General features: G+C 39.5%; 1 protein-coding gene across 6 annotated transcripts in view; it reads right to left on the bottom strand.

Moving 5' to 3' along the window:
• Positions 1–8,471: 8,471 nt before the first annotated feature.
• Positions 8,472–17,079, bottom strand: part of ETV1 (ETS variant transcription factor 1) — a 66,911-nt gene continuing 58,303 nt past the window's right edge. For all 6 annotated transcript variants that reach the window (XM_054817530.1, XM_054817532.1, XM_054817531.1 and 3 more), the window contains 2 exons: positions 13,422–13,523; positions 8,472–10,895 (listed from right to left, as the gene is read on the bottom strand). In XM_054817530.1, the coding sequence (XP_054673505.1) occupies positions 10,674–10,895; positions 13,422–13,523 (324 nt within the window). In that variant the 3' untranslated portion in view covers positions 8,472–10,673. The remainder of the gene's footprint in view (positions 10,896–13,421; positions 13,524–17,079) is intronic.

The following is a 17,079-nucleotide window of genomic DNA, read 5'->3' as shown; positions in this document are numbered from 1 at the left end:
GCTTCTAGTAGAAGTTTAGGCAAGACAGGAACCATCAGCCTCTGTCTTATAAGTGTCTGAAATGACTGATAACTTTCCTTGAAAGAAGCATTTTGAATACGTGTGTGAGTGCTACTTCTCTAAGACACTCAACCTTGATCTAACTTCCAAATCCTTTGTCAGGACTTGAGACTTTCAATCACAGTCATTAACTTCATAGGCAAACAAATGACAAAACCTGTGCCATTATTAAAAAAAAATTCTAAACATTCAAAGAACAGTTTTTTCTCTTGTTGTCTTTTTTTTTTTTTCAGCATATGAGGCTCAGAGAAAATAAAAGATGCTTGGGAGTGTTGCTATAAAAGCCTTTTTTATTTTGCGGGGAGGAGCTGTAAAATGTACTTCTGCTTTCACAAATAAACAGTGTGGAGATAACAAGCAGCTCGGGTATGGTAATATATCTCCTTCACATCCATGTCAATGAAAACATTATACCACACTGCTCCATGATGTATTCTATAATTATGGCATAGCAACAACTGCATTCAGTAAAGAGTAGGTTACAGGCTTCAGCTTTAAATTTCATCTTTCAACTATACGAATAAATAAAAAGATTAGGAAATTTGATAGCTATTGAATTTTTAAGGGGAAGCTTATTCTTCCCTCATAAAGCAGGGTCATGTGAAAAAAAGGAAGCTACTCCATACCCATATAAACATTAAAAAACAGAGATATTGGACTGGCTTGCTTTTCCTGGTGTCCTTTTTGCTATGTCTATAAGCTCCTCTGGATCCTTTTCTTTAGCAATAATGTTGCTGTCTATGTACTGATTCCCATTCTTTTATCTTATTATTAAAGAGGTGCATTTTTGCACATGATGACTTTAACACATCTGGCTGAACATTCCAGATGGACTTTTTCTTAGCAAATTTGAGACCACTTCATATAGTGCAAAAATTCATTGGCTCGAGTTAGTTATGCCTCTAGATAGAAAGGGGATCCTCGGTGTGCAGTCAAACAGAAACTGAACTCATCTGATGCCCCAGAATTAAAGGTCTCCGAGTAAATCATTCTAGGCTAATTTTTATTTCTCATGGGTTACAATTTACAGCTTGCAGTTGCCAATTTGCAGCAAGACTGAGAGCTATGCTTAATGGTCTCTGATTCTTTGTTTGCTCTTCCCTACTAGATACAGCCGTATGTGACACTGTTCTCCTAATGTATGGAACTGCTGTCTGTCCCACTTAGGGCTTGTATGAGAATTCAGCTCACACTTGCAATGATATTTTAGACTGATACCATTTTGGGACAATGAGTCAGCAGGTCACGATTCTCTGCCTAGATTCCCTTACATAAATTTTCAGAAATACTGACTTCCCATTACAGTTTAGACACAGGGTCATCCCAAGTAACGCAAATCAGCCAAAAAAACCTGCCTTTTGTCTTCCAAAAATAGTCCTAACTGAGGACACCACACACACTGTATTTCCAGAGCTTTTTCTATTATTTTACATGAAAGATTTGGGTCTCTTGGTGTCTGTGCTTGTCATAACCATCCCATCAAAATCCAAACCATCTTGTCATGAGAAATCTCTGTGTGGATCCGCACCTGCTTTCAAAGTCAGATGCACTGGTCTGTTGATAGAATTGATATAAATGCATGAAGTCACCTAAGGTTTTAAGCAAGAGTCCAAGTCTGATGAAATTAGGATATGTACTGCCTAATGTTATCTGTTGAGGATGGAACTTAGAGCATTATGGAATATGTTATTGATAGAGTTAGAAGCAATATGAGAAGGGAAAGACATTCATTAGTGTCTTTTTCTCTCTCTCCTTATTTTGGGGGGGTTATAACTTCTGAGTTCTGCTTCAATCCTATATGTTATTAAATAGCCTTAGCTTGCTACATGCAAAAATGCCACACAGAGAGAAAACATCATGGTGAAATGTTAAGCATTAAGTGACAGGGATATAAAATGAGTATTACTAATTGGTCAAATTTTGTTCTTAATGGGGTGGGCTGGTTTTTTTCTTTTTTTTTTCTTTTTTTTCCCTTTTTTTTCTTTTTTTCTTTTTTCTTTTTTTTTTCAAGACATGTAATTCCCAACTAAATACAAATGCAGCAATGTTTCTCTTCTCCCTTCAAAAATAACTCCAACTCCAATGTCAGCAGCTTAGTAATCACATATCAGTTGACAACATCCCTTTCTAAAGGGTGTGTTTGTTACCAAGGAAAACAAAACCTAGAGGCAAAGGATTCCAGGTTCAAATTCACAGATTTAGTGTAAAACACCCAAACTACTTAAACCAGTTGTGTAACATGCTTTTTAGTTCAATCACAGGGCCCAAACAAAATGCAGGGTACAGAACACGACCTTGTGCCACCAGAACTTTGTACCTTCATTTCAAATAATACTCACTTCCAGGGGATACCTAAATCACCTGTAGCCAAGGGTCCATCCATCCAGGATAGACCAGTATCACTGTTTAGAAAATGAGTATAGAAATAGGGTGCCTCTGGCATGTCCTCTGAAGGTCTGACAGTCTCTGCAGTAGGGACTTCCTGATTTCGAGAGTTCAACTTCATCATCGTAGTTGAGAATGATTGTAGGCGATTTCTTCCATGGATTTGTCTAAGCAATTTTTCTTAATTCATTTAAGATCTGTGCCACCCAAAATAGCTTGCATCAATAATTTTCACAAATTAATAATTGTGCTGTGTGATAAACTATTTCCTTAACGTTCTTTAAATGCCTCAACTGCTTTTTTTTCCTATTGCCCCCCTCAATAATTTTTTGTTATGAGACTCAGTAAATTTTGATTTCCTATTTTTCTTCTCCAAACAATTCATGATGTTATAGATCTTGATTTTATTCCTTCTTTACTATCGCTCACAAGTTGAATCCTTTTAAGTTTCTGCTAATACAAAAGCCATTTGTAAGCCTTGCTTATTCTTAAGACATCTCTCAGTATCTTTCCAGGTGTCCCATAACCTTAGGTGTGGGGATCAGAACTGCAGAAGCGGTCAGAGGGGCAAGAGAAGGTTACATGATGCGTGGAGCTGCTCTCCTGGCATTTAGCTGGGATAAAGCATTAATAAGCCAAGCTGAGGTTCAAGGACTGGTTTTGCCACAGCCAAGCTACGTCACTTACCCAAGGCTAGACCACGAAAACTATTCAGAAACTACTCAGTTTAATGGATTGCACAGTTCCAGGAACTGACCTTTCCTTAGGTGACAGTGCTTCTTCAATCAAAGCTAAATTCACACAGAAACTTTACATACTATAAAGCAGAGCATTAGAGTGTCTAAAAGATAACTTGTTACTGAGCAGAACATTGCCGTATGTATTAGGAAGAATTAAACACCAAAACCCACACTCATGAAAGCTTGAATGCTGAGCAGGCACATGCATAAAACTAACAGTCCTTTTCTGGGTGTAGGCATCTATTCTGGGCCCCAAGGAAACGTCTGACTGCCTCAACTCCTATGAACTCCCTCCTGCGGTGTCACGATGAAACCCTAAAATAATAATACAAAGGTGTTCTTCATTTTATTTTTGTGTAGATGCAGATCTAGATTTTCACTCATTTTGACTCTCCCACATTTCATTTCTGCAGGAAGCAGAGAAGCCCTGGTTCAGCCGACAAGCTTTTGAAAGATTTTGTGGATGCCCTTAGATATCCTAAATACTTACGGCTCAGCTCGCAGAGCCTTGTAGTATGGAGCGGAGCAGTGGCTGAAATTCCTTTGCAAGTCTAGCCTTTGTGGCTAAATCTGCAATGTACCTGAAATTTGCTAGGTACGTTTGCTCGGGTTCTCATTCCCTAGAAAGGCTGGAAGCTTAGTGCCCTCCTTAGGACTTCTGTCCACATGATCTTCAAGAACAGCTGGGAAGGCAGCCCGACCCTACTAATCCCAGCCACCTTTGCAAAGACCAGTGCTGAGCCAGGTGTAGCAGGGACTCCAGCGCGTACAGTCTGCGAGTACAGGTCACAAAAAAGACCACAGTAAGAATCAAAGGGTTGCACAGAGCTCCAGCAGAGAGCTTCATACAAAAATGGAATGAGTTGGCTACATCAGTAGAATTCAGAAGACATACATTTTTCTTTAATTTAATCTTTTATTATGGTCTCATCCTATACCCTAGGTCTTGTTTGTTTTTATATCTTTCTGAATAACGTAACAAGTGTCCTGTGTATATACCACACTAGACAGACATACACATTACTAAAACCAGTCCACAGTTTATGTTAGCATAAAGCTGCTTAGCCAACTTCAAGGAAACCAAGCTGATTTACACCAACCCACAATTTGACCCATTATCCTGTAAGGTATTCTTTCTTTTTTTTTTTTTTTTTTTGGTGGCTTTTGTTTTGTTTTGTTTTTTTAATATAGTGGGACAATAAAGTCACTACATTTATAGCCCAGAACACTCTGCATATTCCAATATCTTGTTTGCTCTTTTAACAGCTACCAAACACTGTGCAGATGGTTTCACTAAATTATCAACAATCACTCCAAAGTCAGTTCTGATACTCCTGTCCTTGGGGATGTACTACCAGGGCCAAACACATCCCTGGTGCAGCTCTGTTAGCCTAACACATTTGGCCCACTGACCACAAAGTGCACTGCCTCCAATTACCTTCTCTCTCTTTCTCTTATCTCAGTTTACTGACTCTGAACTTATCTTAGTCCCTTCCTTATCTAAAACACTGCAATCTTCCAGGTCCCCTAATGCAGTTCATGATTTGACTCCTGTTGTTCTCATCTAATATTATTGTCCCTTTCTGTGTTTTACTCTCTTCCTTTTCCTGAAGCACTCCCACAAGCACTGGGGTCTTAAAAAAATCACTGCTGTTTACAGAGTTTATTACTTTCCATCATTTCTTATGATTCTCCTGCAGCATGTCTTTCAAATAATTATCTCTGTGATTTACTATATCGGTCATATAACCTCTTCCTTCCTGTACTAATCAGCTCTGGATTAGCTAGTTGGTAGGGCCAGATTGCCCCTGACAGACTTTTTCCCATCCCTGCGCCTCCTCACCCAGGCATGCTGGGTCACGCTCTCTCTGGCCTTCTACAAGCACACGTAGCTCCTCGCCAGGTCTTCCAGGGCAGGCTCACCCCAGCCGGCCAGGCAGCAGCCTTAACTGCACGTTCGAGCAAACGTCTCAAGCTTTGAGGAGCTGGCACCTCTGCAGGAACACCTCCTTGTGCCTCTATTTAGGTCATGTAGCCATATGCCACTCCCCATGCAAGGCTGTGACTGAAAGCCACCTTAGAGAGCCCTTTGCAGTACATCTAAAACACTCAACTCTCTGTACCTGAGCTTCTGTAAAGTGCCACTGAACTAACTAATGAGCACACTGTTCACTAAAATATCACCAGTAAGTGAAGAATTGGTTTAAACTATCTTCACATACATCAGCTGGGTCCTATCACAGAGGGGAGGGGGAAAGGAAACAGTGACATCACCTCTACTCTTTTCTTTTAAGGGCAGCAGCAAGGAGCTGCCATAGCCTGTACTGTGGATTACACAGAAAAAATGCTATTTCCGACCCCAAGTATCGACCTGCTCACCTGGAGTGTGGAAAAGAGATACGTAGGGAAATTTCTTCTGAAACAAAACAGCTCATAGCTACTCAAACTAACAAAAAACCCCTCCAAAACCAAACCAACCAACCAAAAAAACACCCCCAAACTCCCAAAAAACCCAACACACGCAAACCCAACCCATGGCTGTAATTACCTCCCTACCATGCAACTAAAAAGCATGGACACAGGCAGAGATGCCCAGAGAGCTTTGCGAGAGCGAAGACGCAGAATTATAGCTTACCAGATCCAAATGCTTGATTGTGACACGGCCTCGGGGGTACCTCCCTGTAACCTCTAGCAACAGCAGGAAGCTCATTTCCAAAAAAAAAAAAACAAAACCAAAACCAAAAAACTTCAGGGTATGCCATGTATTTTTGAGGTCAGTCCGATGAAAGTATGTAGTATGGATAACACCGCGGCAGTATCAAAGACATGATAAATTTCTGGGGTAAATAACGCCATAGTTTTAGAGAACATGATGTATAGATACCTTCTTGGAATTTATTTACCCCTTCTTTTGGTGGTTTGTTGTGTCATTTTCACACAAAAATAGTTCTTTGGGAAAATGTCAACGAGACTCTTCATAGCCATTTTCAGACTATTACATAAGAAGATGGCACAGATATTTCCTTCCCACAGAAATTAAATTGGTGTTCAAGGGGGAAACCAGTATTTTAACCTCCTGAAGTAAAAGATGAAGTTAACTTTACCTACCTACACAGTCACGAAAGCTGGGTGGAAGGGTACAGCGCTTTGCTGATGCATTTGATTCTTAGGCATCTGACAGACATCCTCTGTGTATTCTTGTAGTTCTAAAATACTACTGCCCCTAGCTTTCCACCCCCCTGCTTTGCCAGAGACTACCACCACTCCTGCAGCAGAACCAACAGAAGATGCACCATAGTTCTCTCTTCCGTAAGAGGGCGAGGAGAGCAGGGTTCAGTTCTGTATTGCAGATGTTCCAGTTCTCAGCCTGGTATCTTAGCAAAATGCAGAGAACTTTGAACTGGAGTTCCTGAGGCACAGGCACCTACTCCCAGCTGCTACCTCCTTTCCAAGCAGAGTGTAGCCTCTGATTAAACAGAACAAAAAATCCCAAAAAGCAAACATGCACAACAACTGAGAAATTAATCTCCTGGGCTCTTACACAGCTAGATCCAAGTGGGGTATTTCAGAGTGATTAGTCTTAAGATACCATATTAATTAAGACTCCCAAAACATCTTTGAAGATTATTTGGAAAAGTCCTCAGTGCTATTAATGTGAGCACTGAATAGGGCTGTTCATGGGTGCTATTACCTCTAGTACATGAACTGAAGCTAATGCTCTTCAGAGGAGAAAGTACAGCCATTAAAAATTTAAAGATTTCCTCCTAATACCCTTTACACACATTGATCTATTTCCTGCTATTAAAAAACAAACAAAAAACCACAAACAAGGCAAAAATATTTACTATATTGTCCTGTGAAGATGGACTTGCAGCCCAAACCAGTCAGATGTCAAGGGCAATAAAATTCTAAGCACTAATCCCTTGTGAATAATCCCAGGTACCAGAGAATCCTAAAGATGAAAAGATTCTGAGCAACGGGCTCTTCGCAGGGAATTATTGGAGAAAATGATCCTTTATGTTCCTGTATCCCAATTTCCCCCTAGTTACCACAGCAGCCAACTGTAAGTAAAGCAGGCAGATTTGGTCTGACCAGCATATGAAATCCATGCTTTCAGAGAATGTAATGTTAAGATCTGCACCGTAGTTGGCATGTGGTTAAGCTAGCCTGGTGCGACCTCAGAAAGAAAAGGCTTAGGCTCTTTGTCACGGGAAGTCACATACCTAAAGGAAATTTGTGCATTGCCCTAAACTTGTAATCTTAACTCTCTCAAATGGATTCTGAGGGGATTTGCCAAGTTCTTATCTAATTTCACCTCTGTTCAGCCACCAGTGCAACTGAACTGTCACGTGCGTGGGTCTTGCATGGATGCTGCCCACTGCTCCGGGCAGCAAAAACATCCACAAGCTAACTCCATTACAGCTTGTCCTAAACCCAGAGGTGAACCTTGCATTTTCTCTCCAGTTGCAGTACAGCTTGAAAACAAAACCAAAAAACCCCAACCAACCAAACGAAACCCCAGCACCCCCACCCCAGCCCCAAACACCCCCCCATTCAAATTCAGTAAGGTATTAAAATGCCCTGTGAATGTGTAAGTGTTCTTAGTTGGAATTAATCTTTCTCTAAATTTACACAGACCGTCCTCCTCCCTTTTGTCAGTCAAATACAATGCTTTGGCAACCTAAATCCTGGCTGTAACTCATACATGAATTGAGCATACTCCCCACTTTTTTTTTTTTTCTTTTGGTTGCATTTTGCAGGAAGCCATTCTAGGCACTAGGAACAGATCATCATCTCCTCTTCCAAAAGAACCACCTTACTATAGGGGCCTCTCCAGTCCAAATGGTTAGGAATCCAATACACAACAATCTTGCAGAAATCAGCTGCCAGATTTATTATTCTACCTGAAAACCCCAAACAAAACAAAACAAAACAAACCCCAAGCCCCAAACAAACAAAAAAAGTGGAATAAAAACAGACTTTAAATAAACCTCTTAGGTACATTTTAAAAGGGTTAATCAGTTCAGTGAAAGACTTTTATATCTTCTGCTGAGAGATCATGTAATGTTGGTCTGATTGCTTGTTTTGTTCAGTGAGTCACTACCGTATACAGATATATATATATATTTCTTCTTAAATATTACACATTTGATGCATTTTTTTCCTCTTTTTTTCCCTTTTTTTTTTTCCCCTCCTTTTTTGTCCAACCCCTTTCCCAAATACCCACATCCTGCCACAGGCAAGAGGCGCTCCATGCTGACATTAAAGAACCAAAACCAATCCAAGGACTTTTCATCAAAGCATGTTTCATTTGAACCTTATTTCAATGGAAACCACATTTTTTTAAACAATCTTACTCAATCTTTTCCCTTTCCTTTTTGCTAATTCTGCAATTTTAGACTTCTGATTCTGAGTTGATCACCGAAAATTTAAGTGCCACTGAGACTAATGGATGACAGCATTAGGTAACATATTAAGGCATATATACACTCCCATAAAATATGTTGTCTTATGGATTTGAGTAAATTAAATATCTGCCCAAATGTTTTTTATGCACCTGTGGTTTCTAGTGACCACTACTTCTTTACTTTTGATTAACTGCATATTGAAATATTCATAGCTTAACTAGTGTCTTAACTGACAGAGGATGGGAAATTAACCCACCACCTAGGATTGTCTTTAAAATCCATCCATTATGATGAAAATTATTCTTGTTGTTTTATGGTTATGCATTCATTGTCCTCCTGATTCTTGGGAATATAAGAAAAGGAGGTACTACATATAACACCTATTTAAATTTCACCGGGCAAAAAAAGAAATCCAGATCTTACCCCCGTCCCTCCCTTCAAACTAGGAAATATTATATTTTAGAAAAGGTGCTCATAAATATTTAAAACTTTTGGGGTTTTGTCAGGGCATTATTTTTTTTTTTTCGTTTTACATACAGAATAGCATGTGTGGCTTGTGTTCAAGATTACCCCTCTCAAAAAATAAAACGATTTGAAAAAATAACAACCAAAAAAACCCCTCAAAATTTAAATTGTCTTCCGAGCATATCTGATCACATTTACATTTAGTGTCCAAAACAAGTTGATTGGTAACATCAGTGCCAGCACTACAACGTCATACAGCGACTTCATGGTATTCTTTGACAGTTCGTCTAAGTCTCCGTTCCACCGAAAATTACAAAAGGTTCTGCAGAGCTTTCCTTAGCAAGCTGAAGCTTACTAGTCATTTGTGGATGCGCATAAAAGCTGCTTATAGCACAGCTATGGCGTAAGCTATTTTCTAAGCAATAAATGGTTCAAGTCATCTATTTTGTCCTGAAATGCTACCTGTAGTTACAGCATTGCTTATAAATGGTCATAGTAAATTCAGCATCAAAGAGAATATTACAGAAAAAGACAGCAGCAGAAGCATTAGCATTATCTAGTATTTATATATGTTATCAACATAACACAGCAGTAAAAGGTTTAAATGCATATTAATGGGTACCGTGTCTAAAAATTACTAAAGTACCTATTTAGTGTATTGGATATTTTTCTCAAGGAGTGCTTGCTGTGTCTAAACAGCATAATTAGATATGTGACTTAGTACAGTTAATTCCTATTGATTAAATAACTTATTTATGTACCAAAGGAAATGGAAGGATACAAAATGTTTTCTCCCTCCTGATCATGATCCTGTATTTAATGCTGACATGATCATCAGAAAGCCTACCACATGTAATTACTACCCTCAAATGGATCTTGAAAGGTCTAAGCCATAGCATGGGTCATGTATGTATAGCAACCTGGCACCAGATACGGCATGCGGCTTGCAGTCTGTAGTCAGGGATTTTGCTGCTTGGTCACTGTACTTATGGCCACTCTGTCATTAAACAGGATTTTTTTTTTGAGCCCATACACAAAAAAACCCCCCAAAACCAAACAAAAACCCCAACTCTTAAGATATCTGTTTTCAGAGGCAAGGTGCAAGGTCTGCCACTGCAAGCTTCTAAATTAAATGCTGTGATATACGCTTTGCTTCTCTTTTATAACTGCAGAAAGACAATTAAGAATGGCAAGAAACAAATGCCCTAGGCATGCTGTGCTGATATCATCATCAAGTGGTTATTTTGCACAATGAGAATTAACTGTACTACGGATACCCAGAGAAAATGTACAATATCTTATGCTGATATGAAACAAAACAGACATGATATAGCTTTTTTTGTACTTAAAACCTGTATGTTCCCTTCCCAAACTTAAGTAAAAAGTAAACCCACCCTTTTCCTCCTGTTACACAGAATAACGTTTAGGTTCCAACCCTCCCCTTTCAAATAAAGTGCGCTGTCCATGGCAGACCATAGGAGTAATGCAACAGGAAAAGCCCCTTTTAGTGTACTATTTAAAAAACAAACTGAAGTCGATTCAGCTTTCCTCTGGGTCTTGTGAAAGAGGAGAAGCCTAAGGGAGGGGGAAAACACCCCCTTCAATGTCACTGTTGTTAATAGACATAGCCTTCATTATAGGGGTGGGTGTTGCAGCAGCCACCGTCCTGCATGTAGACCATGCTCTCATCGAAGTGGGACAGAGGCACAGTGTCCTCCTCATTGATGTGGCGCTCCATGTCAGTCTTCAGTAAGGGGCGCTGGTTGTCTGGAAAAGCCATGGAGAAAAGCGCTTCAGGGTCGCAAACAAACTTGTAGACGTATCTTTCTCCAGCCACCTTAGGACAACAGACGGGGAAAAAAAAAAAAAAGGTACAGCGTAAGGCCTTGTGGTTTACGCAATTAATAACGCGGCAGCAGAACTGTTAAGGCAACGACCTAGCAAAGACAACAGGGATCTGCAGAAGCAGACTGTGCAGAATGCTCTTGATTTTGCCAACCGTGATATCCTGTTGGAAGATGGACTAGGTATTCTATTTCTAAACTTTGTTTGTGATTGTTTCCTATATTTAACCACAAATGGAACTGTTCTTACTGGAAAATGTAAACAAATTGTCACTACCGTGGCAAAATGAAATGACTAAGTCCAACACTCTGTGTGCAAAGTGGAAAAAAGAATCACGTTGCATGATAGAGATCTGAATTTCACTTTACGCAGATTGATTCATACTTAAGTATAAAAGCACTTAGCTATAGTGCGTGCTGATTGTACAGGGACAGCGTAAGCAAATACGTAGGCTAATATGTACTTAGCAATTGCTCATGCAAAGCTGGGACACTTGGATTTGCTTATGGAGGGGCAATTTGTCCAAAGATCCTGAAGTTTTCCCTTATTCAGAAACAGCACTGAATGTCTGTGCTTCATCTACCTAAAAGTTAAAGAATGATAAAAATAATACAGAAATACTGTTTTATTTTAAAAAAGTCAATAGTGTCTTCTCAAGCACTTTAAAGAATTATGAACTATGTTGCATGCTCACTGTTTATGAAAACTATTTTATAATAAAGATTGTATTGTCTGCTTCTTGCAACTCCAGCTAGCATGGCGTCGAAAGCGAGTGAATGAAAGTGGCAAAGTATTGCAAATTTAACTATTCTTATGAGTGCAAAATAGTCTGAAGCACCTCCTTAAATTTTCAGCTTGCTTATTCTACAAATAATGTAAAGTTTTAGTAGAGGCTACATCTGCAGTAGAATTTTTTTCATCCACTTAATGTCAGCAAGTCTGACAGAATTGGGCATTCGCATGACCTGTTATCATTGTTTAACTTAAAACAAATGGGGAAAAAATGTGCATACAAACACAAAACTTGCACTAAAGAAACCTGCTATGAATCTACAATCCCCATTAGTTTTTAACATACACTAACTGGTCAGATAAGGTGATCCCAGGGCAAACCTCAAACATTGCTGTCAGAAAAATAAGCATCCAAACTAGCTTTTAAAATGTGTGTTAAATACACTCTTGTAGATATTAAAGTAGTAGTTAAAGATGTAGCAAGCTAGCTGTCTGAAGTACTTGTAAACTTTCTGTATTAAATGGGTATGTGGGCTGTGCAGCATTATCAGCCTTACAGTATTCCCATCCCCACCTTTTCAACTTGTTTCACTTTCTCTGCCACTTATTCTTGCCTCTGTGCTGCCTTTGAACTGTGCCGGCACCATTGCCTCTGCAGCCGAGCCGTAACCTGCAACGAGGACCTTCTCTGCCTGAAGCACCACCCAGCAAGATCAAGCGTTTCTGCTTCTCCCCGGCTGGACCCAGCCTTTGGTCCACTTTACAAAAGACTCAACGCAGATTTATGTGACACACAAAAAATGGATGAGACACTGTGCTGCTGAAGTACCATAAGCCAATACTAGCCCAGATTGTTGTCCAGGTTGGCTCTCAGATAGTGAAAAAAGAGAGCACTACAACGATCCCATAATCAAAGCAAGAGATCTTGTAACAGGCAACTCCAAACCGAGACTTCACAAAACCTGCTGGAAAAGTTGCCCAGTAACTTGAGCCGAGAGCATTGTTTCCATTCGTGGAATTGGCAAATGGCAGGTTTAAACATGTTAGTCATCACAGGTCACAAAACTACTGTGAAGAGATATGGAACGACTTTTATAGCACAAGGTGTTCATTATGATCTTTGATCACATCTACTAATTTTATAGATGCAGCAGACAGGTCTCTCCTATTGATTTCTCAGTCAATCTACATAATACTACATAGCAAGGTTTAAAAACATACACGTAAATCAGCAAGCCACAGCAGAAGAATGAGTTGAATACTGTCAGCAAGACCAAATTGTTATACATAAATTATTGTTAAATATTTCTCATAATTCAGCCTATTATAAAATATTAAATTCCACTTAAAAATGGTATTACTACAACACTATTGGTAAAATATTAACGTATTTGGTATTCTAATAGGTATCATTTTTCTCCCCTATCTTGCACTTACCAATGTACCCAAGCACTGGGCAGCTAATTTAGATCTGCAAAACATTATTCATATCGTACTTTACTGTTTGCCTTTCCCAGGTGCCAGGAAGCTTTTTTGGATATTTTTGAATGTTACCTCTTTCCCTATAATCATCATGTGCATTGTGTGAACTAAAACCACAGACATTTTTTACATAGAAAAAAATATCTTGATGCATATACTGAACCTGGTGGGTGAAAAAGCCTGGCATTTGCCTAAATAGGTGAAGAACCTACCCAAGCAATGAAGTTTACAAGTACTCCTCGTACACTGACTTATGGATTAACATGCAACACTGGTGAAATTTAATACAAAAATAGCTACTCACCTTTTGCATGATTCCCTTTTCATAGTAATAGCGAAGTGATCGGCTAAGTTTATCATAGTTCATAGCTGGCCTATTTTTCTGAATCCCCCAACGACGTGCCACCTGCCACAAAAATGGATTAGCATTGATTTGTTAAATGCATTTAACAAGCAGAACTTATCATCAGATACTTTATTTGGGGACAGAGGAGGGGGAACCCTGCAGGTGCAACGAATAAACACAAGCAAAAAGGTTGCCATGACCTGAATTTCCCATGTACTACTACGATTTTTAATTGGACACACAGTCATCCATTAAACTTGAAGCAGACTTATTTATTTGCAAATGTAGTGGAGGGTTGGGGGTTTTTGTTTGTTTTGTAATAAAGAAAACCAATGAAAAAAAAAAGCCATATAAAGAGATGATAGCCCAAAAATATTTATCAAGTTCCACCAGAAAACTTTCATGAAAGATGAAAACTTTTCTTTAATTTGATACTGTGGATAATTGTACTGTGTTTTCCTTGCTGTCAGAAGACTAAGCAATATTAAACACACATGCATACAGACTTAGTTCATGAACTAATACAGACTGTACTTGGAATGGCAGCAATATTGAGATTATTAGGAGATACATGTCAAAAGCCAACTCCCAGTCTTAAATATTAATTCAGCAAAGACAATGAATTATTAGAGGAGGCAGGGTAATCGCTTGGAAGAACTACATGGTAGTATGAAAAATGGGACAGATTATTTTGTAGTTGCAGTTGTATGATTTCCCTTAAAAAAAAAAAAAAAATAATAAAAAGGGCGTTGCAAGCAACTTATGAAGCCATTCCATAGGGAACAATATGCCTTCTGCTCTGACTTACGATTTCTACTTGCCTTTACACTTCCTGTTTTATTGCCAAAGGTAGTTCTAGACAAAGAGACCTTTTGTTTAAAGAGCTTAACTGCTTACTCCCCACCTGAAATTATAATCGGCTGTTGGTGACATTTCAATTACTGGCTGTACAAATGACTATCATGTCACCAGAGGGAAAAAAAATTCAGAGCTGATGAACTCTCTGAAGCACATTTTATAAAAATGTTTGAGAGGTGCACATGCATGCAGCTCTGGAAAAAGGAGAGAGTAGCCAAGCAGCTTCTCTGCAGACTGCTCTACAAAACTTTCCCATAGGTGTCTGGAGCCTTTTGATGCAAACCATAGATGACATGTAGCACTGAGAATTGAAGGGGGCTAAATAACAACAGTAAAATCCATGACTTTGATCTCCATCTGGACAATAATTTTTACATTTTCTTGTTAAAGCATTATTTCCTTTCAGTGGTGCAGCTTTTCAGGCTTATGTAAATTATCATGGCTCTGCTAACTTCAGCTAGGGTATAGCTGTATTGAAACATACCTCCAATCATGTCAATTTATTCCAGCTGTAGATTTGGCCTAGATGCGTAACCCTGATTCGCCTATTCATCTTTGTAACACATGCCTACATCACTCTCTTTGTTCCTGCCAAGTTTTTTTCTATGTTAGTCAGAGTCCTAAAAGTCCCCAACATAACAGGCTTGCATAATAAATAAATACACAGCAAAGATAACTACAGCAAAACAATAGTTGAGAATATGCTATATTGCGTGGTATTTGGACATTCCTAAATAAGTGAGTAGGTCCAGAAGTAGTCTCGGAAAGTGAGTCTTCCTGTCCATGGACTGCACAGCATTTGTCAACTCTCGCTCTGCGGGAGGGATTCAGGCTTCTAGCCTTCCATCCCACCTTCCTACTGAAGGTTGCTGTCCCTGTGACAAGGCAGCAGAAATGGACCTATGCCCAATTCTTAGTCTCCACAGTTCAGAGTTACCTACTTTCTGAATGAACTATGGTGCTCAAGGAGCTGACACTTACTCGTTTTTGTTGTTACCCCTTCTACAAGGGCATAAACCTCCAGAAAGGGATGGGATGGAAAGGTAATGTCAATGACATTCTAACCTGCCACAGCTGAACCAACAAGGTCATTGACTTCCAATTTTCACTTGGCAACCAACAGAAGTGTGCAACTTCCCATAGACTATTCTTATTTTAATCAATGGTTATCAGATCCATGGCATTCATGTGAAAACAACTTAGGGTCCTTTGTACTCCCTAAGAGCACACAAGAGTAAGTTTCAAGTAGCCTGCCTCCTCCAGATCTTAGATGCAGTGCTGCTCAAAAACATAAAGCGACTGCTACAAAGTCAGACAAGCGGATGATCTGGTTAACTTAAATCAGAATATCCAACACAATAAGGAAATCTTAGGGCTTCGTTTTGGTATTTTCTTTTCCTCAGCTAATAAAATCTATGAAGTTTTTACACCATCTGCTGTAAACTATTTTTCAATAAATCTCTTCAGTCTTGAAATCACTGGACATACCTCAAAGACAAGACAAAACTAAGAGGATAAAAAATACTGAGACTGGGCCAGGGGGAAAAAATCAGATCCCTCAGTCACCAAAATCAAGCCAAAGCCTTTCCAAAGATTTCACTCCGTTCTGGGCCAGGCCACACAACAAAGTAGTCCACATAGCCTGCTAAGGCTGCAGACTTGCCAGCAAAGTTTGGGTATAAAATTGACTGAAACTGTTCTGTGGTCAAATCCTCAGATGCGGAGTGCCAGTATCTGCCACGGTGACTATCACTAGTGTGAGGGATGCTCAGACAAACCAGAGCCAGCACATGGGTCCCTGCAGCAACCTGCCCCTCAGCCAGACCATGTCAGGAAGAAAAGGGACATCAGTCCTGTCTCCATCCCCAGCTACTCTATCATCCCCGCAGGGCTGTTGGCAGACGATGTAACATAAATGCAAAAAAGCTTTCAGGTTGCTTATGCCAGCAGATGGATGGCAAACAGCAGAAATAGCTGGTGGAACGCAGAAGCTGCCTTACACCCCCGAACCTTCCTACTCAGCTCTAACGCAGAGGGGATCCTGATGGAAAATTTGCTGCCGTCTCCTCTATTACCCAACCCTTTCCAAGGGGCAAAAAATGATACTGCTTTTTGACAACCCTAATCAAATCATCCACATCAGTATTACAATAAAATTCAGGCACACTAGATTTTCTAACAGTTTCCACGGCTGTTTAGAACACCAGATCAATTATTTAATATTACCTAGTTCAAAAAAGTTTACATATAAAATGTTCAATTTATTCCTGTTTATCACACAAGTGAACTAAGCAAATGTTCATGAATACAAGTAATTTTATCTACCCTACGAGCCCTTCATGGTTCAAGGGAGCTGTGCATGTGCACGAATGTTTGCAAGCCTAGGACCTAAGCATGCACTAAACAATCTAACAATACAGATAAGCCAGAAGACTCTGAAGACAACTCTAAAAAGAGGAGGGTTTATATAATTTTGATGGGACTTTACTGCCTATCATTCTTAACCTCCTCTTTTGCTATCTGTTGACCTGAGGTCTTTCATTCTACAGCCTAAAAGTTCAAGTTCCCACATCTTCACACTGAAGAATATTTGGTGTTCAGAGACTGTTCAGGAATAAGTTTTCAGAGGATTTTGGAACACAGCTCTATCCATGAATTGGTTCTGAACAATCTGGGCCCTACAATTAATGCCGACTGTTTTGTAGTTCTAGTACTTGTAATATTTTTACTATTTTGTGGGACTAGGAATGAAGTCTAT

The sequence above is a fragment of the Grus americana genome, chromosome 2 (genome assembly GCF_028858705.1).
Source record: "Grus americana isolate bGruAme1 chromosome 2, bGruAme1.mat, whole genome shotgun sequence".
NCBI classification, from domain to species: domain Eukaryota; kingdom Metazoa; phylum Chordata; class Aves; order Gruiformes; family Gruidae; genus Grus; species Grus americana.
This window is presented reverse-complemented; position numbering and strand designations above follow the sequence as displayed.